Here is a 22329-nt window from a genome sequence, read left to right on the forward strand (position 1 = left end):
ATCCACCCTGCTGGTGATAGAAGCATGAACTAGTTTCTCTAAATCTTGGTTTGAGACAATACATCTGATTCTGGCTATGTTTCTGAGATGGTCGTACAGCTGATTTGCTTATTGCTTTGACATGACTGCTGAAACTAAGGTCAGACTCTAAAATGACACCAAGATTTTTTACCTATACTTTTTTACCTTTTAACTTTCATGGCGTGTATGATTGTGAAAACTTATTTGGGTTGTGTAAACTCAAACATTATATTTGCTGAAGTAACACATGACAACATCTGAAGGGTGTCCCATGTTTTTGAAGATTTAAAATTCTCATGGTTTTCACAACCATGGCTGCGCAGTGTTTTGGCATTCTAGCAAACTGTGAGGGACGTCAATGGGCCGTACCAAGATGGTGTTCCGAGATAGCTCCTGAATGAGCCATCTAGTTATTTTTAGGGAGTTATCGAGAATAATAACCTGCCTTATCTCAAGACATCCTATTATGATCATTTTGAATATAAATATTTTATAAATGCATTAGGGTGTAAAGTTACATTTTGGGTTTTCCAGTGTAATGGGTTCTGTTAGATATTCAGTGGTACTGTATGAAATTTGACAGTGATCACAATGTAGACCAGTGATTTATATACCTAAATCCATCCCAGCCTTGAAAACTTTTTTTTGGTATACGCAAGAACAAAAGTGCTGTCATCCAAACCATGATATCCCTATTTTTCTTATTTTTGCTTTCACTCAAAGTACATTAGGTGCTGTGTAATTGAAGAAGTAGTAAGTGTTGCTCAATAATGGCTTAATTTTTTTATGTAACTAACATTTCCGTGTTTTTCATATCTTGGATCCTTAATAGTATCCAATATCTTGGATACTTAATAGCTCTAAAGTTTTGGAACCCACACTCCTTAAAATTGCTGTACAGTTTTCAGCTGATTCATTATGTCCATGTGAAAATGAATTATAATTATGCATTATTGATTGGTAAGGTTCTAGAGGGGTCATGAGTCATTCAAAATGTGTTGATTGACTGTTGTAGGCTTGAATACTTAAACTGCAGTGTTTTGGTAGTGTTAAAGTCTAACTATGTTTACTCTTTTCGTGAAAAGCAGCATAGAGATGGTCTACTTATTCAATAAGCTGGTACAAGACAAAGTATTAAAAAATGGCACTTTTCTACCATTATTACTGTTTATACTTAGATTTATGACACACTCACTGTCCATTTTTTGTAACTGAATAATATTGAGCTCATCTTTTGTGAAGGTACATGGCTTGCATGACACAAGAAATACAGAGCTCGTCTAGGGAAAATGAATCTGAATAGAGTGAAACTGAATGAGTCAAGAAAAACACATCCATTAAACAGAACAGATGCACTGATGCAGTTCCACATTTGCTGCTCAAAATGATGATCCATTTGTCAGTAGAGATATCAGGGAAATTTTGGCCCAAAGAAAATGGTGTATTCCACATCATTGCTCAAGCTGGCCAGGAACCAGCTGAACATCTTAAGGTTCACATAATGTATCTGCACCCTAAAGTATAGGCTGATTAATTTATAAACGTTTCAGGAACAACAATCAAATGTGGGCCAAACTTAACTTCTGGTAGACCTCTGCAAAGAATCTGTTACTGTTGAGTAGTTTTAATTTTATACAATTAATATACAAAAAATATTACTCTGCATTAATATTCATATTAATATTAATTAAATAAAAATATTATTGTTATATTTTAACCAAAAACAGACCAAAAGGAGACTTGACTGATCATACTGTGTTTAAAGAGTGATGATATTTTGTATAACACCACTGGGATATTTGTTTTTAATCGTTCTGCTTATCTGAGTTTGTGTCGTCTCATTCCACTATACATGACAAAAATTAAGGAAAGTAAATGATCAAATGTAAATTTTTGTTTAATATTAATTTCTTTAATATCAGAATAATCTTCTGAATAAATCGCTGAGCTTAGTAAATGTCATTTTCAAACCTTCAAATAATACTTGTTTGCAATTGGGTATAGAGCGTTTGGTCAGACACACACAGTAAATCTCTTGATATCGTCTAGCGTATTACTTTGTGTTCCGTCCATGCTGTTACAGTCAGTTAACCCTCCAGCCCTATATATTAACATATTAACATGCTCTGTGTGGTATCTTGTTCTCTATTTTGTTAAAAACAGTTTGTGTGAACATAAATGCAAAAAGCAAAACCTTCCAACCATGTTTTTGCTCTTTATCTTAAATGGCAGATTTTCACCTTCCTGGTTTATTCTCGACACGAAAGTGATTGCAACAGGATGCCAAACCCCATGGCCCAAAGTTTCAATATTAAACTCAAAGCCTTTATAAAGTGTTTCTGCTCTGATGCACAAATCGTGCAAATTACTCATACTGTGGAGTTTCATTATGCCTTTGGAAACGCAAACATTTGTTTTGTCGCAAATAAATCATGTTTAATTATTTTTGATAGTTGAACCTTTCCCTTCTTTAAATTGCTAATCTTCAAGACAAGCCTGCATAATTTGTTGGTGTCTTGTGGATAGATCTACACAAATAACTGATTATATCAGTAATCAAGGCTTACAAGATATTAAATCTCGCTGCATTTTTTTTCTTTTGTCTGATTTGTGCCATAGGTTTGCGAGCGTCTCTGCTACTGTCAGCGCTCTTCATGGTGCTGGGCACAGCGATCAGATGTGTGCCACTCAAAGACCTGCATTACAGACGATGGTAAGACTTCTTCACAATATGATGTACGGTTTATTCAATAAACTGTGATAGTCTTAACCAGTTTTAATCACGTCTTCACTTTTAGTAAACATTTTGACCGTTTTTGTGGGCGGAGCTTAGGTGGAGGCAGAAAGGTCCCCCTGACCGGGTGAGCGGATTACTAATGCTAGTTTTGCTTGCTTGCTTTTTGACAATGACTAGAAAAATATGTAAGGTAACTCACTGTCTAGGACCGCGATTCTTTTTGAAAAAGTTGACTTTAACGCAAGGAACCTGGCAGACCTGTATGCGCTCACTCAATGGACGAACTGACATGATTAACGTACAGTACATATATGTTACACATGCTACGTCTGTTGTAGGAACAAATGTAATAGTGTAGCACGTATGCGATACAGTTTGGCAGGTGTATTAGGCAGAGCCGCTTGTTTTTGTGAAGTGCGTTTGTCGTTGTGCATGTTCTTGTGAGGTTAAGTAATGGCGCACAACTTTTTATTTTCATTTTCATGGAGCTGTTCTGAGTTTTTTTTTTATGAGCATTTCACTGTTCAAAATAAAAGTCAGCTTAATTTGAACCAGAATATAAAAGAAGTAACTTGAAGTAAATTTATAAACTGTCGCAAACACTATAGTATACTTTAATATTTACTATAGTAATGTTTAAATATACAATAGTAGCCAATTATTTTACTGCAGTCTACTGAAGTAAATACGTACTATAGTATAAACAGTATTTTAATGGCCAAATGTATTTAGTGCATTGAGAATACAAAACTCAAAAAACGAATTTTGTTAAAACACAAAATGATGTGGCCCCAGTTTATCCATTTGTATAACATTAATGTCCTTTTTCAGTTGCTTGTCTCTTTATATGATGATAACAGTGGCAAATGTTAGCAAATGCATTTACTTGAACACAAACCTGACACATAACATGAGTATTCTCTCTGTTCCCTCTACCTTTAAACTAATGCACTCGTGACTAGGGATGAAGCGATTACCGAGATTCACTATTAACCGCGTTTAAAAACCTCACGGTTAATTAATCGTAAAGGCTCCTTTACAGCTTGTGTTTCTGTTGCACGGAACCGTTTCAACTTACATAAAATGAAAACAAAGTTACACCAGCGGTGCACCAACTTAAAGACCAGTGCTTATCAGAGACACAGAGGCCATGACACACACTAGATTAACTATGGCAGAGAAACCAAACAGCAAATCTTTCATGTTCATTCACAAACAAGCCTGTAGCTGTAACAGTTGAGCTTTCAGTGCAACGTAAACAAACAAAGCGGCTTTTAAGTTAACGAAGTCGCACACCAGACAAGAAGCGTCGCGTCGAGGAGAACTCACAGGATTCGTACATTCTGTATGCACAAACTCAAAGTCTACTCCTGACGCATGTTGAACCAATTTAACCTATTTTATGTTATTATTTAGTGAATAGGCTCTAAATCACGCTGATAAATCCATTATAGTTTGCTGTAAATGAAAACAGTGGGGAAACAAAAAGCTTATGATCTGTGCGCGGTAGCTCTTAAAGGGGCAGCAGCATAAAAAATATATCTGTTTTAATGATCATCAAACAACAAAAAACGAAGGCAAAACAGACGCATTACTCCTGACTGATCAACTTGAATAACTTCAATATGGTTCGATCTATATTTCAAAATACATTACTATTGTACTACTGGACAACTAAAGACTATAAAGTGTCATTTTACAATTGACTCCTTTATTCAGTTTCTGTACCTAATAACTTCAGTTAGACCAACCTGAAACACCTAAAAAGTACTGTAAATTTTATTTGTTTGACTATAATCGTACCAACAAAATCTATAATCGTTGAATCCCTACTCGAGACAAGTAAAGAAAAAGAGATGAGAAACAGTTTTCTTTATATTATGTTTCAGACCGATTTTTAACTGCTAGTTGTATAATTAACAAAGTTAGCTAGCATACCCTATGCGTTCAAAAGTTAATGCTACATGCTGGGGCGGAGTAAGGTGATCAGGGCCCCCTAGGCTGCTCTGTGGGTGAGGCCCCCCTTAGGTGGCTTTCGGGTGCCTTTCACCTTTGCAGTTTAATTTGGAATGGGTCAAGGTTTACATGAAAAATTGCTTATGTAAAAGCTGTCACACAAACTCAGGTGAGCACCAGGGTACCGAACCCTATGCGTGTGCTTTAGCCAATTACAAAATATTTACTTCAATAAAGCAAATGCAAGAGATGATCATGGCATTGGCAATTTACCTTGGATCCAGCTGCAGTTGTTTCACCCGCACCACCGATGTTAGCCAATGCGAGCTGGCAGTCATCCTGCTGCTATCTTGGTCACGTAGTTCTTTATCCTTTGTATTTTCCGTTTTGGGCTCCACTATTGTACTGTTTTTTTTTTTACATTTTGCCGCTATGCCGTATAACAATAGTACTGACATAAATGAAAATGATGGACATGATTTCACCAGTAGCTGATTGGACATATGTGATGCAAATGTCACATCTGTCCAATCACTGTGTTATTTTGTTTGTTATTTATTTTGGGCCAAAAAGGGTCTACATTTTTGTTCACGCTGAAGTAAATTTAAAATAATCTGGCCACACAAAGGCCTTTTAATAGGCCGTTGCTATAATCCCCGCATGTCTACGTGAAAAATAACCAGATATTTGACAGAATAACGAGATATTTTTAGACACAAATCATAATCCAAGCCAACAAGAGACAGAACTTTTTTATTTTAAGTGTTATGAAGTGAAACGCAAGTATTTTTGACGATCGTTTCTGTTCAGTCTGCTCGTTTTATTATGTTTATTTATGTTTTATTCGTCAGTGTTTTTGTTTGCCATTGGCAAGAGAAATGTGTTAAAATATCAAATTGGAGACTGTATACCGTCAATTGTGGCACTAAACAACACAACAAGATGATATTTTAAACTCCTCATGTAGCCGAATCTGTGCTGGTTTGTATTGGCCGCCTCCAGTTTTCCCTTTGTTTTGCCTCCAGCTAATCCCGTGACGTTTATGCAAAAGGGGTCTATAGACGTGGATGTTAGTTAACAATCATTTGCATTATCATGTCATTCTTACAAACAAAAAATCCTGCATTGGCCATCATACTAAGGGTGTCAATAAAACATATTTTGTAGTTATAAAATGGGACATATTTAAGAAAATTCTATCTAATAAAATGTGCCATTTGTAGTATGTACTTTATATAATATATTTTTTCATTGATGGCTTAGACCTGCTTCTCTTTGGCCTCTGGCATCTACAGTCAATATGTTGTCTGCTTTAAAAAAGTCACCTTTTCATTTGCTTAAATACATATGGTGGAACACTGTAACAGGATGGTGGTTTGCTGTTTGCTTTAGATTAGGTTTCTTTTACCTGTAAAATTGAATGTTCCAGTGATCCATTGTGCTTTGCGGTCTCTTCACTTTCCATTTTCTCTCTCTCCTTCTTATCACGTTAAGCTTTATAACTCTCACAGCACACATCAGCGCGCAAAGAAATAACAGTAGGAAACTTCCCATTGCTACCGTTATCATTTCAAGAAATGAAACAAATCTTGTTTTGACAAAAAAACGAACCGATATCTCTGATGGATGTTTATGCAAGGTTATCTGAATGACTTTGATTGCAAGTAATTTCATTAGACGGGCTTTTTTTTAATGTTGTATTTTTTATCGAAGTCAATTTGCATGATGTAATGCTACATTATAAGATATCAATAGGGGATTATCTTATTTACTTTATACAGAGAATTATGGGATCATTATTTAGAGAACATCTTTTTTTATCGTCGACTGCTAGAATTCATGTAGATTGGCTCTCTTATCTGTATAATTGGCTGTCATTTCTTGCCTTTATTAAAACATTTCTGAATACATTTGTGTGGGTGACAAGGCCAATTTCAATACAAGTAAATGTACTCCCCACAGTATTCACCCATTATGAATGTAACCATCACCCGTAATGGCATTTTTATAGCAAAATTAGCTTTCTCCATCCCTCAACTTTCTCCATCCCCAAAACTTTTTCTTAGCTAACTAACGCATTAAAAAACAGCCTTATTACCTCTGGTTTCACAGCTCTCACAATACTAGAGCAGGCAGAAATGTGAAAGTGAAACATTGACCCTCCAGTTATGTAATCTCCTGCGTTCAGTCGATATAAAACAGGAAAAGCTTTTTAACACTGTTTCATGAGAGAAATAGCAGAGGTTATGTTTATTGTTTCATATATTCTGCAAAGCACATTAAAACACAAAGATTCATTGCATGTAGTTGCTGCCTACAGCCATTGCTAATGTAATAGCCCGTTTCAGCATGGGGGCACTTAATGTGTCGACTCTCTTGATTGATACAAAGCGAGTCAACTTTTTATCGAGTGTTTTATATTTCAAAAGCCAAGCTTACGGTGTTGTTACAAAGTGGTAGAGTCAGCAAGCATAATTCAGCCGGCTGTTTTCTTTCAATACAAAAATAATGAGCACATCTCTTATTTAGAGTTTACTTGAAACCAGGCCTTGCAGGCAGATCTGTAGGAAGTGAAGAGTGGAAGTACAGCAATCGCAAAATACCGCAGGGCTGTTTAGGAATGATTCACAGACCTCATGACTCGCATGATGTTCCTCCATTGAGAGATTAACAGGGCCTGAGTCATCAAATGTGCAAGTTTAAACTATAAAAGCTGGGTTTACGTAGAGCTAGTGAAAGCCTTTGGTTTAGCAAGGGTGACAGACACCTGGAAGGTGTTAGGAAGTGGGAGGCGATACACGTCATGCATTATGACCCCATGACTTCAACATCTCCGAATGCTCTGTAAATAGAATAGAGATTAAGTACACAGTTACCACTAGGTGTCAGCACTTGAGTTAGGAATGGATTTTCATTGAAAAGGGAATGAGCATCTTGTATAATCGATTCAGCTTGAGGCTGATAGTAATCAAAGAAATGGTATGGTTTAAAGAGTGGTTGAGATCTGAATGAATTCTTTTGTTTGACGGTTCAAGGTTTAAAAGGATAGTTCACCCCATTAATGAAAATTGTTTACCAAACCTCAAGTTGTATCGTGATTTTTCTTTCAGCTGTGGAAAACAGAAGGAGTTAGGCAGAATGTTGAAGCTGAATGGTTTCATTGTGAATGGTGACAGCCTCAGTCAACATTTACGTTCATTGTGAATGAACATGTCTCTCTTGTGTTGTACAAAAGGAAACAATTCACATATTTGGAAATAAATGGTGTGAGGTGATGACAGAATTGTTACATTTACATTACATTGTTGTGTAAACTATTACTTACACAGAAAAATATTGGACGCTTGTTTTTGCTGTTGGAATTATAGAAATGCTTTCATGAAGGTCTTTTGGTTACTGATGAACTTTAGTGAATGTTTCATTAAGAATTGGTTTTGTCTTTCCACTCATAAGATGTATTCATTTTGTGAAGCTTGCATAAGCTCAGTCTCTTTTTGGGAAGTTTAAGAATCATTTAAAAACATTTGTTTAATCAGAGCTATTTATGAATTTCTTTGAAATTTTCGGTTACCCTTGCTCATACACGGGATTAATTATTAAGCAAAGACTTGAGTATTATGTCAGAAGGGTCTGTGCGTAGATACAATCATCGCAGAACGTAGCATGAAAAATACATCTTTCTTTCGTTTTTTGCTTACAAAGCCAACGATTGTTCTCAAATCAACACCAATTGTTTTCGTCAGTGTAGATTTATTCAGATAGAAGTGGGCTTTGCTTGGAGGCTGCTGCTGTGTGTGTTGGTCATCTATATGATTGGTGTTTTGGCCATGCAGGGCTCAACAATATATAAAACAAAAAAATATATTTATATTGTTCATCTTTTAACTTACCATGCCAATATTTTTTTTCTGGACTCCACACTGCCTCCTTGTATGTCTAATAAACTATTTGTATTGTTTGTTAAATAATTAAGGTCCGCTGTATAAAATTTTGCGGCATCTGGCGATGATGTTTTGAATGGCAATCAACAGCTCACTCCACGTTTTGCTTCTTTGCCGAAGGATATAGCATGAAATGTTCTTTGAAGACCAATTTGTCCGTCTAGGGCTACTGTAGAAAAAACCTGGCGAATTCCATGTATTGGGACATCCGCAGTGTATGTAGATAGAAATAGGTAATAAAAACATAACGCTTCATTATGTACTGTGTTTATACCTCTAAAAACATAGTTTAGTATATTTTACTGCTTTTCGGTCAATACTCCTTAAAGGAATTGTTCACCCAAAAATGAACATTCTTTCATCATTGACTCACCCTCAGATTGTTTCAAACCTGAATTCATTTTTTTGTTCCGATAAACATGAAGGAAGATATTTGGAAGAATGTCAGTAGCCAAACAGCTCTCGTCACCCATTGACTGTATTTATTTTGCCTACAATGGTAGTAAATGGGGGATGCGATCTGTTACTGATATTCCTCGAAATATCTTCCTTTGTGTATGGTAGAACAAAGTCATTTATACAGGTTTGGAACAATCTGAGGGTGAGTCAATGTTGACAGAATGTTCATTTTTGGTAGGACTACTCTTTCAATTTTCCACATTGCACCTTTAATGTTTCTTTAGAGAAACGGTTAATATACAATCATAGCTGGATATACAGCACATTCAACATGCATGTTTGTCCTTGGGAATCGAACCCATGACCTTTGTGCTGCAAACGCAATTCTCCACCTGATGTGAAACAAGAACACAAAATAACCATTTTGACTTGATTAAATTGAGGATCAATAAATGTAAGACTTCATGCCCCATTAGGTTCTGTCGGGTCACGTATTATTGGGCCATCAACATTTTTGAGCGCTGCATTGATACGTCACCTGTTTAGAAGAAGCCCAGTGTTCCTTGCATGCCGTGTTGAGTGGGGTTTCAGGCAGTCTTTTGATTAGATTTGTGTTTTTCTCTCCTCTGTAGATGAACATAATTTCATGTCATTATTGGCTTTGATCTAAATTTCGACAACATGTTTGAAATTCCATCTGGTCCCTCTTTTTATCTTGGCACTGTATTGTAGTTTGAATATTTGGCAGAGCCAGCCTGTTTTGGTCTCTTTAAACCGCTTCTTTAGTTACATTTTAGAAGGAATTGGTTAAGGTGCCGTTCATGAATAGTATAACGTTTGTATTTAAATTCTATCGGGCGAGCAGGTTTATTACAAAAGAATATCCTCCCTGACATTGTCTGTGCCAGATCATCTAGAACTAAATTACCACCCCGCTTTTGACCTCACATTTCTTATATCACCTTTCTAATATCTCATTTTGCTTTGAGTTTAAGGTCTTTTGAAGAACAGTTGCAGGAGGTCACACATTTACAAATCTTTACTCATAACAAGGTTCCAGACGTTTTACAATTAAGTAATAATGTACGAAGTCAAATATCTTTTCTTTATTGTTTACATAGTAACTACAAAGGGATGTTTGGGTCATCGTGTGAAGCTTACCATATTTATATTACACAACTTCGAGAACCTTACTGTTTTTATGAACTTTTTTGAACAGTGCTTTCGAATCTCTGCTTTTTTTATTGTGCTGGTTGAATAGATTGCACAAGGATTGTGCTTGCCAACACCTTTTAGCCCACTATATTAACAATTGTAGCCTCTCACATATTGCTCAATAAAAATAAGCTTGAAGAATCAATCTTAAATTGAGTCATTTGGCCTATGGCATGATTTATTGGGCAATATCTGTTGCCACTGTCTCGCATGTGATTTAAAGTCACTTTTGCATTGTTTGCAAAAAAGTAATTGACAAATGCCTTAAAGTCTTAATGATGGGCTCAAGGTATGGGATTTAGAATCACCTTCCATCCAATTATGAGCTACGTGAGTTGTATCACAATGCTATTTGCAGTCAATGTAAATGTAATCTACTTCTACATATTCAGAAACATCCCAGAGTGTATTTCATTGCAGGACAGATGGGACAGGTTTAATCATGAATCCGGTGTCAGGAGCTTCAGTCTGGTAGAGTAACATGCTGTAGTAATGCATGAACAGCACACTGCAAATCAGATGTCAACATACTAGAATAGAGAGATGGAATGAGTCAAGGGAGCTGTTCTCACAAGATTTGGCTGGGCGTGGAGGACAGCATCACATTCATGGATCAGTGACTTGTTGTAACTTCAGAAATCCTTAGCCAACTGTACATCTTAAAAAAAAAAGAGTGTGAAATTCTCTTGGATATACTTTTTATAAGTCTATTTTCTTCTAGCAAAAACAGGATGATTTAAACAGTATTATCATTGAAATAATACTGCTGTATAGGGATGCTCAACAGATTGGTATCGACTGATAATCACATTTTATGTGTTGATTTGAACTCACTAAACTTTAGACGATTTGACAAACCGATTACATTTTGATGACATCAACGTGTGAGGACGCACATGAGGCATTAGGGGCAAATGATTTGGCGCCGCAGTCATGTCATTACCGTAGTGGAATTACTTTAACGGCTCGAGAAACAACGAAAAATTCACTATTTGCCCTGTTTGTTAAAAAAAAGGGAGGTACGGTGGCTAAAGCATTTAATACGACTGTGGTGAAGAAGGAGGGACGAGAGCCGTGAGGCAGGGCCGCTGGCGTGAGTGATAGTTTGAATCAGCTGTGCGCACACCCGTCCCGCATATCTCACAGTGTAAATAGGGAGCTTAAGAGGATGAGCGACGGGACTGCTGACGAGAGAGGACCGGGCCTGGACATATGTTTTACGTTTGTATTTATGTTCTTGTGGCCGGCAGTCGACCGTGAGGTGGCTGCCAGTCTTTTACTTCCGTGTTATTGTTTGTTTATTTTGATTAAACTTTATTTAAATGTTCGCCGGTTCCCGCCTCCTTCCTTCCCAACTTTGAACTGTATTACAATGACAAACCTGATTCGGCTCTTATGTTTTTAAGTTTAATTACTGTAAAAATATAACAAAAATATAACTAGGGCAACATCAATGGTTTACTTCAGGGTCCTCAACTATACTTTTCTTTGAGGGCCAGATTCAAAAAGTATAAATATGATGCAGTGCAGTTTTTTTAGCATATCATCATTCTTCTGTTATTTATTGCATTTTGTTTAACTGTTTTTGTTGCTGTCACTTATAGTTTATATGTTAAAACATGCATCCAAATATTTTATCCAGTATTTGTGCCTTTTCATTACGTTTAATTAAAAGGGATGTTGTCCTTTTTAATTAAATTTTTTAATCCTTAATGCATTAGTTTACCAAAAAATGAAATTGCTGTTAATTTACTCAACCCCAGTCCCCAAGTACTTCCCAAGATGTGGCTGTCATTGTGTTTTAAAGAAGATATCAATGAAGATATTTGGAAAAAATTAAAATATATATTTAAAGAAGTCAAAAACGCGAATACATTCAGCACAAAAGTAATCCCTGCCCCCTGACGTTAAACAGGCATCTTAAAAAACGGAAGTTGTTATTATAGATATGGCTATTACCGCATCTTCGGGTGAATTCCAATCGCATTCATGTGCCCTATGCAGATCCTTTGAAGTGCAAGTTCTGGAGGGAGATGAACAGCTGTTCTCATAAATATAGCTGTTTAAATCATACATAATTAATTCAGTAATAAAAACAACATAGTTTTTCCCTTATATGAGACAACAGTCCACGTGGTGTAGTACCCTTCCTGCAGTTACTTTCAAGGGCAGAAGACGCGTTTTGGAACGCCACCTATCACGTGTGCAAACCGCCTGTCTGTGGCTGTGGATTGCTGATTATAACGTTTTATAAAAACATTAAGTTTCTCGGACAGACCGATAAAATCGCTTTGTAAGACATCAATTGTTATGATCCACTGGAATTAGCTTTCTGGACTTTCAAAGATGTGCCATGTCAAGATGGGCAGTTCTTAAAGCACACCATTCTTAAAGTCTCAACACTTATTCGAACTGTTAAAGCGGGCCAGGAAAGATGATTGGCAGGCCACAGTTGACTAGCCCTTGTTTACTTAATCTGAAAAAAGGTTAACAGTGATTCGAAAGCTTAGATAACAGTTGTATAAGACTTGAAACGTCGGACTTGTATCGGCCGATCACGATGACAAGAAATTAGTACTCGGTATCTGCTGCAAAAATCCTGATCGCAAAACATTCCTACAACGATACAGAAGAATCACTTTCAGAGCCATTTTTTGCTAATGAATAAAACACTTACAGCAAACGAAAGCTAATTTGTTTTAAATCTTATTTTAAACCCTTATTTACCTCTTGTGGATTGATGGAATGACAGGCGTGTAGTCCTTAAATGATGTGTATGCCCAAGCAAATGCACTTTTGAGCTGCTTTCAAATGTAGTATGCCTTCAATTTTCTCCCTCCACTGAGTGCGTCTTCACAGCTACTTTTTACAACCCCTCAGACACTTTTTGACAAGCCAAAGTCTAGAAATTGGCATCTTTGCCAACACAAGAATGGAGCATAGAATAGTCTGTTCAGTTCTTGACAATTGCAAACTAGAAATGTCTGACACAAGAAACCCTTAGTTCTTTTCGATGACGATTACTGTCAAGCAAAAAGATCATTTCTGTCTGCTTTTGTGCATTTGTGATTTAGAAAATGGAAAACGTTTCCGTCTCACTCTCTATCTCTGCCAGTGTTCAGGATCTATCCCAGAGACAAGCACTGCAGCGTTTACTCAGACGGTTAGGGTATTCGATCCTTCCCGCTGGGACCCGGTCTTTCTCTCTCACAGATAAAGCTCTTTTGTTTCCCCTGCAATCTAAACCTCACCTATAATAGATATGTAGGGAACGATGTGTGCTTTGACAAAGTTGTGTGATATGAATCCGTTTTAGGAACGGTTCCCTGTGTTGCTATAAGTAGTTTTTGAGTGTGTGTTTTTAATCTACAGGTTAATTCACGGAGGACAACTTCTGAATGGTTTAGCTGGTCCTACCATTATGAGTGCTGGTCCTCTCCTATCTACCACTTGGTTTGGTCCAGATCAAAGGGCCACAGCCACCGCTATCGCCTCACTGATCGGATATCTGGGGTCAGCCGGAGCCTTTCTGATTGGGCCGTTGGTCGTCCCCGCACCCAACGAAACCCATATAGCAAGCGGCACCATCCACCTGGACCAGAACCATATTAAAGACAGGATACAGTTTGTTCTTTACTCAGGTGCGCTGCTGTCTGCCACAAATCCACAAACACTATTATTCTTAATCAATAGTAAATTATTCTCCACTTTTGCCCAACAACAGAAAAGCAATCACTCGAAAGCAATCCATATGCCGCCTCTCCAAATACCACAATCAAATGTCTTAACGTCTTTTGCATTCACCTCTCAATAAGGACTGGCTCACATTGTTCTGCTTAACTGATTCAGAAAATTAAAACATTTAGGAAGAGAGAGAAGTCCTGCCCAATGATAGATTGATATGCTGACTGTGTTTAAGTTGAAAGGCATTGCCATACTTTCTCGCGGACTGGAACGGTATAGAATTGCCGGTGGCTTAGAGGTCAATGAGAAATTTAGTGCAACATTGAGCATCAGGATTCAGCCACATGCATCAGATTTGAAAAAGCTCCTTGAAGACATACTTTCGAGGAGGCAATGGTCTGCCCAGCCTAATGGAACCATTAGAGAGGGGCGGAGCAAGGGCTGGGGGGTTGATGGTTTATACAGTGCGGAATCTGTCATCCGGTGGAGTTTTTGCTATATGGTTTGCAGCTCTTTGAGACTTTCAGTAGGCAAGTCTTTCTGTTATTTACACATGAGAGCAACCAAAAAGTATCGCCTGTCAAAAATGTGGCTGCGCTTACTAATTCTATATTATTGATATTTTCCATATGTAACAGCATTTGACAGAAACGGAGATGTTGTATAAATATTCATTTATATTTTAATGTCTTCTAATGCATATTCATATGACTATAAATAAGTATTAGGATTTCTGCCATCTCCAGCAAAAACTGCAATCTTGATGCAACATGTTAACATATCCCAATATAAAACAGGACCCGTAGCCAGGACTCCTTGGAAAACCAAAGATTTGTTAAATGTCACAAAAAAGGGGAGATATATCGAAATGATATAGTTAACCAGCTAAAAGTGAGGGTCTTGTCCAAGAGTACGGCGCTTACTTTATCATATGGACAGTCCATAAGGGGACGAAAAGAGATTTAGGAACAATTGGATCGTAATGCGTTGAGATACTGTCTGCCAAAAGGTTTTTCCTTGTCCTTTGCTAAAGCAACTGTCTAATGAACTCTGTTGCACCTCTACAAATTGTATCGCTGGATGGGCATATTGGAAAGCTGGGGCTTTGCATGGACTCGGGTTAATGAGCTGATCAGTTGTTTCATTGTGCATTTCCTCCCTCTCCAGGGTTGTAATAAATCTGCTCGACTCATGTTTAACTCCAGATTAATGTGAGCCATCTAATCACCGTTAATGATGTTGGTTTGAATACCACTCTCTCTGTCTCTCTCATTAATTTGAATTTAGTATCTAAAAATTGCACCGAAATGCCAGACATGTTAAGCTCTTTTTCTAATTAACAGAAATGGATTTTAGTCCCGAACCTTAGAATCTTCATGATGAATGATGTGCGTTTGTGACCTTTCAGAGTTCGGCATGATCGCGGTACTTTTCGTGGCTGTCCTCTTCTACTTCCCGTCCAGACCTCCCATTCCTCCCAGCGTGGCAGCGGCCAGCCAGCGTCTCAGCTACAGGAGCAGCATCTGCAGACTGCTCAGGTATCATTGACTCTGATGTTTTAAAAGAAGATCCAAACTTATCAATAGTCATTTTTAAACAATGCAATGTGCATGGGGTTTGAAGTATAGTAGAAAGCAACATTTCGTATAGTGGAAAGCAACATATTATTTATTTATTATTTTTAAGAAAAACAATTTCAATTTGTTTACAGGTTGGAATTAGACTATTCTCTGTTCTCAAATCTCATTCCTAATTATATAAGAGATGTTATACATTACAACATCTGATGACGTATTGTTTATAAATGGATCAAACGTTGTCAACAAGATGTAAAACTATAATTCATAAGGGGTTACTTTTTACTTGACAGTGTACATTGTCATCCAAGACACATCATTTATCACACTAACTCACAATGGCATGAGAATGATTCATTCTGTGAGTGAACTGTTCCCCCAGATTTACTTACAATACTAAATGTATATAAAGTAACAGATTTGGATGATAAATATCAGTGCTCCCCATTGGCATTCACCAGCAATCTCGTTTTGTATACATCTATAAGACACAACAATAGACATCTGTTATTTCAGGCCTTTTTGTGTATTCACACACTTTCTCTCTCTGATATCGCTCGGGTCTCTGGAGTTTTACTACTGCTAATACAAAAGAAAATCTTAATAAACTGGGTCTTTTCCTTTTGCCACTCGCCATATGCTGTGGTTGTAATTTGATGCACATCAGAGATGAGATCCTGTCCCTGCTGATTCGTGACCAAGCCTTATGACGGCACACGCTGCCTATCCTTAATAAAGAAAATGTCCTGATCATGGACATGCTGATACCTAGGCCGGTCTGACCGGTGTGGCACAGATTTAAAGCAAGCAGGTGCCCTCTCAAAAAACTTTACAATGGCATGTTCTCAGATCAGAGGCAGACAGGACTGTTTGATTGCGTTTTTTGCATCAACTCTAAAGTAATTGGCTGAAATCTGTGGACTGGAATGGACTGTTGAGCATCCACTGTTAAAGATTAAAACTGCCAACAGTTCAACCCCTCTGAGACACAACTTTCCCAGGAACTCTCAGTTGCATGAACTTAAAAAAGTCTGAGAACAAAAATGAATGGATGCCCTCACGAGCTGGACAGAGTCGGCCCATTTAGACAGCCATGCTGTCTGGAGCACACCGATAGGCAGCATTCCAACGGCTGTCTCACGCTTTATCCGAATGGGTCCGTAGTGGAGCTTTGTGATGCATCTGGTCTACTGGGACAGTTCATTTGGTGTTATTTGATTGTGATATCTGTCTTTTGCATAAAGTTTGTACATTTCAAATCATTTTTATTATCAACTTACATACACAAATTTGCAGACTTGTAAACGCTATATACTAACAGTATCTCGTTGATGTAACCATGGTAATCTGCATCTGTGGGAGATGTATAAGGCAACAAACCATGCTAAAATAAATTGGAATATATAATTATCATTAGGAATTTAATAACTAAGCTTCCTGTGGTGACCCTCAAGTTGAGACAAAAAAGTTTTGTGCATCTTGTTTCTCTTACAGCCTTATTTTAGCATGGCTTGTTTGTGCTTGTTTCTCCCACAGTTGCAGAGAACATCATTATTTCATTGGGCCTTTACTGGAACCATTATCTTGGGTTTGATTACTATGGTAACTGTAAAGATAGAACAGTATTGATAGACTGTGATAGATGAAAACGGCCATGTCTAGCTGAATCTTCATCCTGAGGTATTAGATCTCAACAGGCCCTGCCAAGGACAAATGGCACTTCTAGTTCCTCAAAAACTTTTAAAAGACTGAATAAAGAGTCTCATATCCTATAATCTAAATAGGGTCTTGGTGAGGAATAAAGGTGCATGGATATCTATTTTCCCCCGCTGCGAGGTTAATGAAACAGGTACAGTTGCGAGAAAGGATATTTCATCAAGAGGTTTTTTTACGTTTGCTCTTTTTAAAGACACCAAAACAGACAATGAAACATACTTGCCTGGCCCTTCTCTGCACACTGTAGATTCCTTCAAGCACAGGGCTTAAAACCTGAAGCACAGATAATTGTGACTTTGCATCACAAAATCAGTCAAAAGTTGCTCGGGTTTATTTGTAGCAATAGCCAACAATACATTAGATGGATCAAAAATATTGATTTTTCTTTTATGCAAAAAATAATTGGGATATTAAGGAAAGATCATCAAGATGTTTTGTACATTTACTACATATATATTTCAAAACTTAATTTTTATGAATGGATGCAGCAAAATGGCGAACAAAAATGTCCGGAAACACGCCACATCGCTGCCTGCTCCATGGGTTCCAACCCATGACCTTGGCATGGCTAGTGCCTTGCTCTAACCACTGAGCCTCAGGAAAGCGAAGCCAACATTTTTTTTCTCAATATTTAGATTTTTTCAGAAGAGTATAAAGCCTTCCTGTGGCTCAGTGGTTAGAGCATGGCGTTAGCAACACCACGGTCATGGATTCCATTTCATGTATGTTGCTTTGGATAAAAGCTAACTCCCAAATGCATACATATACATGTTATGTAGAACATAAATTGAAACTTTAAATAAATATTTTTTTACACATACATAAATATGTGCTTATAAAAAATATTTATTAAATATTTGCTAAAGTTTTTTTTAGACTTGAGCATTATGTGGTCGAGCCAAATGGTCCACTTGGTGCTTATTTTATATTTATTTTAACATTTGGTATGACTATTTTGTAAAAATTAGGGACTTTTTCTAGGGTTTTTACATGTTATTGTGTAAAATTGTATATTTATAATTGATAATTTTCAATTAAATTATCCTAAAGGGTTAGTATTTTAAATGTATAAAAAAAAAAAAGAAAATGTTATCGCTCACAGGTTGCAATTTCATTGCTCAGGAGATTTGATGGAGGTCTATTTTAACTATCACTTTAGTCTCTCCTTGAATTAAAAATGGAAATAAATAAGGCTATTGTTGAAATGCATTAATAATGTTGAGGTTTAAGTGAATTTCATCAAAAAAATCATCTGTATTTGGGTAGATTTGATAAAATCGTTTTAAGTTCATATAAAAATCTTCAACAATATTGACTTTGGATTGCAAACTTGGCAAATCTGAGCTCAGCTTGAGACACTGCAATCTCTTCTAAAATGGAGACATTTATTTGATTTCTGAGTCTTTTTTTCAGGAGAAATATCTAAGGGAACAATAGACTTTAACAAAGTTACGGGACTCCAAAGTATACCAAGTTTGTTGTGAGTGGCAGGTGACTAAAAGACACAAATGGCTAAGAACAGACTAGCAACAAGTAAATGCCACACTGCACTCCACCTCAAAAAACATAAACAAAGCGCCTTTGGAGAGCGCTCGTGATGGGTTTCAGGTGCTCCGTTTCTCTCGGGTAAATGTAGAGGCGCTGTCTTGGACACTTGAGGAAAATAGGTTGAGAAGTGAAAGAGCTGGGCGGGTGATTGTAATTTGGTTTGGAGTTATTGAAGGGCTGCCAGAAGACACACATAAAGACAAATTCCAGAACACAATTCTCACCATGCTCAACCACAACAATCCTGCGACTGCATAGATGCTCATAAAAATGTTAATACATAAATAAAAATCATCCGACATAGTAGGGTCTCAAGGCAGGATTACCACAAAATAAAAAGAGTACACTAAACCATGCTTTGTGTCGCAATAACGGGTGTATCTTCAGAACAACTTTGTTGTTGCCTAGCTATTGACTTCAGGAAAGGATTTGTTGGCAAAAATACATCTGTTAGTGAATCACATAGATAATTTGAAGTATTTTCATTGTGCCTTACAGACATGACTTAAAATCCTGCAGACACAGTTTTTATATTATGCATAGCTTTGCTGAAAAGGGTGTATTTTATAAGATGTAGTGTAGATGTTCACATTCCTTTATTTTTGTTTCCTTAAGGTCATTCAGACACAGAGAAACGTGTTTGGTTAAGCTAACTAAAAGAATGGAAAGTAAAGGCGTTGCAGCTAGACATGTCTTTGTCCCAGCATTAAATCTGATATCCGCTTCTGCTATCAATTCTGTGTATTTTATCTTCTCGGAAGACCTTTATCTCTGTCTCAAGGCTTCAGGGTAGGATAAATGTTTGGTGACAGGCTTGAAAGTATAGGAAGGAAACTCGGAAGTCTTTGAGATTCCAAAGTTGGACGAGCTTTGATGTTAAGCTTTATGACAGCTCCGCAAGATCCTTTCCTCCTTCAAAGAAGTTTGGCGGTTGCAATCGAATGATGCACCTTTCAGGTAGTTCGGTAGCGTTCTATTGCTAGCAGTTTTCATCAGTCTTCATCTTTTGCTTTTTCAGCAACAGGCGGTTCCTGATGATAGCACTCGCCTACTCCGTACCCACAGGCGTTGTTGCCGGCTGGGCCGGCGTGCTGGATATGATTCTTACACCTGCCAAAGTTAACCAGGTAAGACCCATCTCATTCTCCATATGTTATAGGTTTAGATAATTCAAATCATTTTAAAGTTTAAGAAGAGAAGATTGATTTCCGTATAATGCCTTAATTTTCACGTCTGGGGGAACTTTTCCTTTCCGACAATATTTGCCCACCCACGTATTATTTTAATGGTGCAATTTTGAGCTTATTGTAACTTGGCTTCCTGTGGTCAATGTGGTTTTCGTTGTGATGAAAGGAGCAGTTTGGAGATTCTGTTAAAAGACTCCTTTTGTGTTCGACAGAAAGTCATAACCGGTTTGAAATGATGTAAGCGGAGAGTAAATGATGACAGAGTTTCCATTTTGGTGTGAATTAACCTTACCTTTAAGTGTAATGAACCAATTTCAATTTCAATCCCCTACGAGTTAACCTTTATGCTAATGCTAATAAAGACTAAATTATAGTTCGTTTTTTAATTAAACTACTCAAGGTTTTATGAATGAATCTGAGGACAGGTAGTGCTTTTCAATGTGTTATATGGCTAGTGTTGTCGCATAATCAAATCTTCACTACATTATTATCATGGCCAAAAGATGTATGATAACAATATTATAATGATATCTATTAAAATAATAACTAGCAATAATAATAAAGCAATTTGTCTTGCTAAGCTTGGTTTTGATTTGATATTGATTTTAGACCAAGGTTTTGTAACCATTGTGGTTTGGCAAAATGTAAAAAAAGTGTCAGATGATGTACAAATCGGTTACACTCAGTATAATTATTGAAGTGTAATTTCCCTAGTTGTAAAGAATATTGACTCATAATCAACACTCGTATACAAACACATTTTCTAGTATCGACAGACCCAGATGCAGTGTTTGTCTTTTCCATACATAAAACCTGACAGTCTTGCATGGCTAGCCTCCTGAAAACAAGTTGGTAAAAAACATCTAATTATGTTTTTTATCTATTCACATGATGATAGGCCTCTTCATCCATGCTCTCAAACAGAGCTCATCAGAAACCAATCATACACACATGCTTAAGATGCTTTTATTTGCATACTCACAAAAGTACTCTGTGTTTTATGGGCCGGCCACGGCTGCATGAGATGAGCTCTCCATCTCCGAGTTTCTGATTCTTCACAGCCTCCTCACATTTGCATCTGAAATGTAAAAGTTATGGGCCAAAGCAATCGGGCAACCTTTAGGGCTTGCTAGATTACTTGTGGGGATAAAGTCTCTGTTTTGTGGTTTAATTTAAGGTAACTCGGTTATAGTTAAAGCTAAGATAGCATGTTATTTCTTGGTGTTGTCTTTGACAGTTGAATAGAAATCTCGATACTCACATTAAAGTCTCAGTTGCAGTTACACAAGAATTGAAACTGAAGGCCTTCAAGCTTTTTTTTTTTACTCGTTTAAGTGTTTCACTCTTGTCATTTAAAAGTCAGTAGTGCTTTTAGACAGGCTTTTCCAGATTCATTTATGCATGTACAGAAACTAGAACTGTTAATTGTGAAGGAAAGATTTTTAAAACATCATCAATTAAACACAAGGGGCATCTGCAACATTAATCACACTTCACAAACTCTAATTGCTTCATTAATAGATAGTGGCCATTAGGCCTGCGCACACCAGCTGTGCACTGATGAAGAAGACAACGTTTGCCCTTGAAAGTCACTGATTGAAGTCGGCTTGGAAACATGACTGAGACACTAATGAAACAAATTAAATAATAAAAAATCTTATAGGATTTCCAATGCATTTACCCATTTTTTTAAATTAAATTAAATTAAATTAATTTCTTTATTTTATTTTTTTAATTAACTAAATTGATTGTTTTAATTTTTTTTATTCTAGTTTATCGACTTACTGTCTAGCATCCAAAATGAATTGATTGTTGTTAAATTTATAATTTTTTTGCAATAGCTTTACTAAGTGAGAAAGTTGGGATGATGTGCCATTGTGTGTTGTTGGTGTAAAATAAACCATAAATCTTTAAAATGATACACTGATGGAGAATCCCGATGATATATAGCATAATTATAAATATATTAATAATACAAAACATTTTTAAGCTTTTAATAACGAACATTTCTATGGTTAACATTTTTAAAGTAAACTTTATTGTTCAATTATAGTTCTAATGTAAAACAAATCTCATTTCGAGAGCAAAATCTTTAAAATCATATTTAAAAATAAATTTAATAATCTCACTAAAATGTATTGATCATTTTGTATCAGTACTCGCGTTCTGTACACAGTACACATAGGATGCTTAATGTTAAGATTAGATCCGAGGAGCTTGTTTAGAAGTCTTCTTTAAATCACCATGTTTTCACGAATGCCGTGGTTGACATCAGCTGCATCTCATACTGGACCATCTGTCTTGTGAAGTCAGCCGTTGAACCCGAGTGCTCTTGGCCCTCTTCAAAG

The 22329-nt window shown here is 36.8% G+C and overlaps 1 protein-coding gene across 1 annotated transcript in view; it reads left to right on the forward strand.

Moving 5' to 3' along the window:
• Window positions 1-22329, forward strand: part of slc49a4 (solute carrier family 49 member 4) — a 39682-nt gene that overhangs the window by 3401 nt on the left and 13952 nt on the right. The window contains exons 2-5 of the mRNA XM_056755754.1: window positions 2641-2734; window positions 13642-13910; window positions 15362-15491; window positions 19813-19921. Coding sequence (XP_056611732.1) covers window positions 2641-2734; window positions 13642-13910; window positions 15362-15491; window positions 19813-19921 — 602 coding nt within the window. The remainder of the gene's footprint in view (window positions 1-2640; window positions 2735-13641; window positions 13911-15361; window positions 15492-19812; window positions 19922-22329) is intronic.

The sequence above is a fragment of the Triplophysa dalaica genome, chromosome 8 (genome assembly GCF_015846415.1).
Source record: "Triplophysa dalaica isolate WHDGS20190420 chromosome 8, ASM1584641v1, whole genome shotgun sequence".
In the NCBI taxonomy this organism is placed as follows: domain Eukaryota; kingdom Metazoa; phylum Chordata; class Actinopteri; order Cypriniformes; family Nemacheilidae; genus Triplophysa; species Triplophysa dalaica.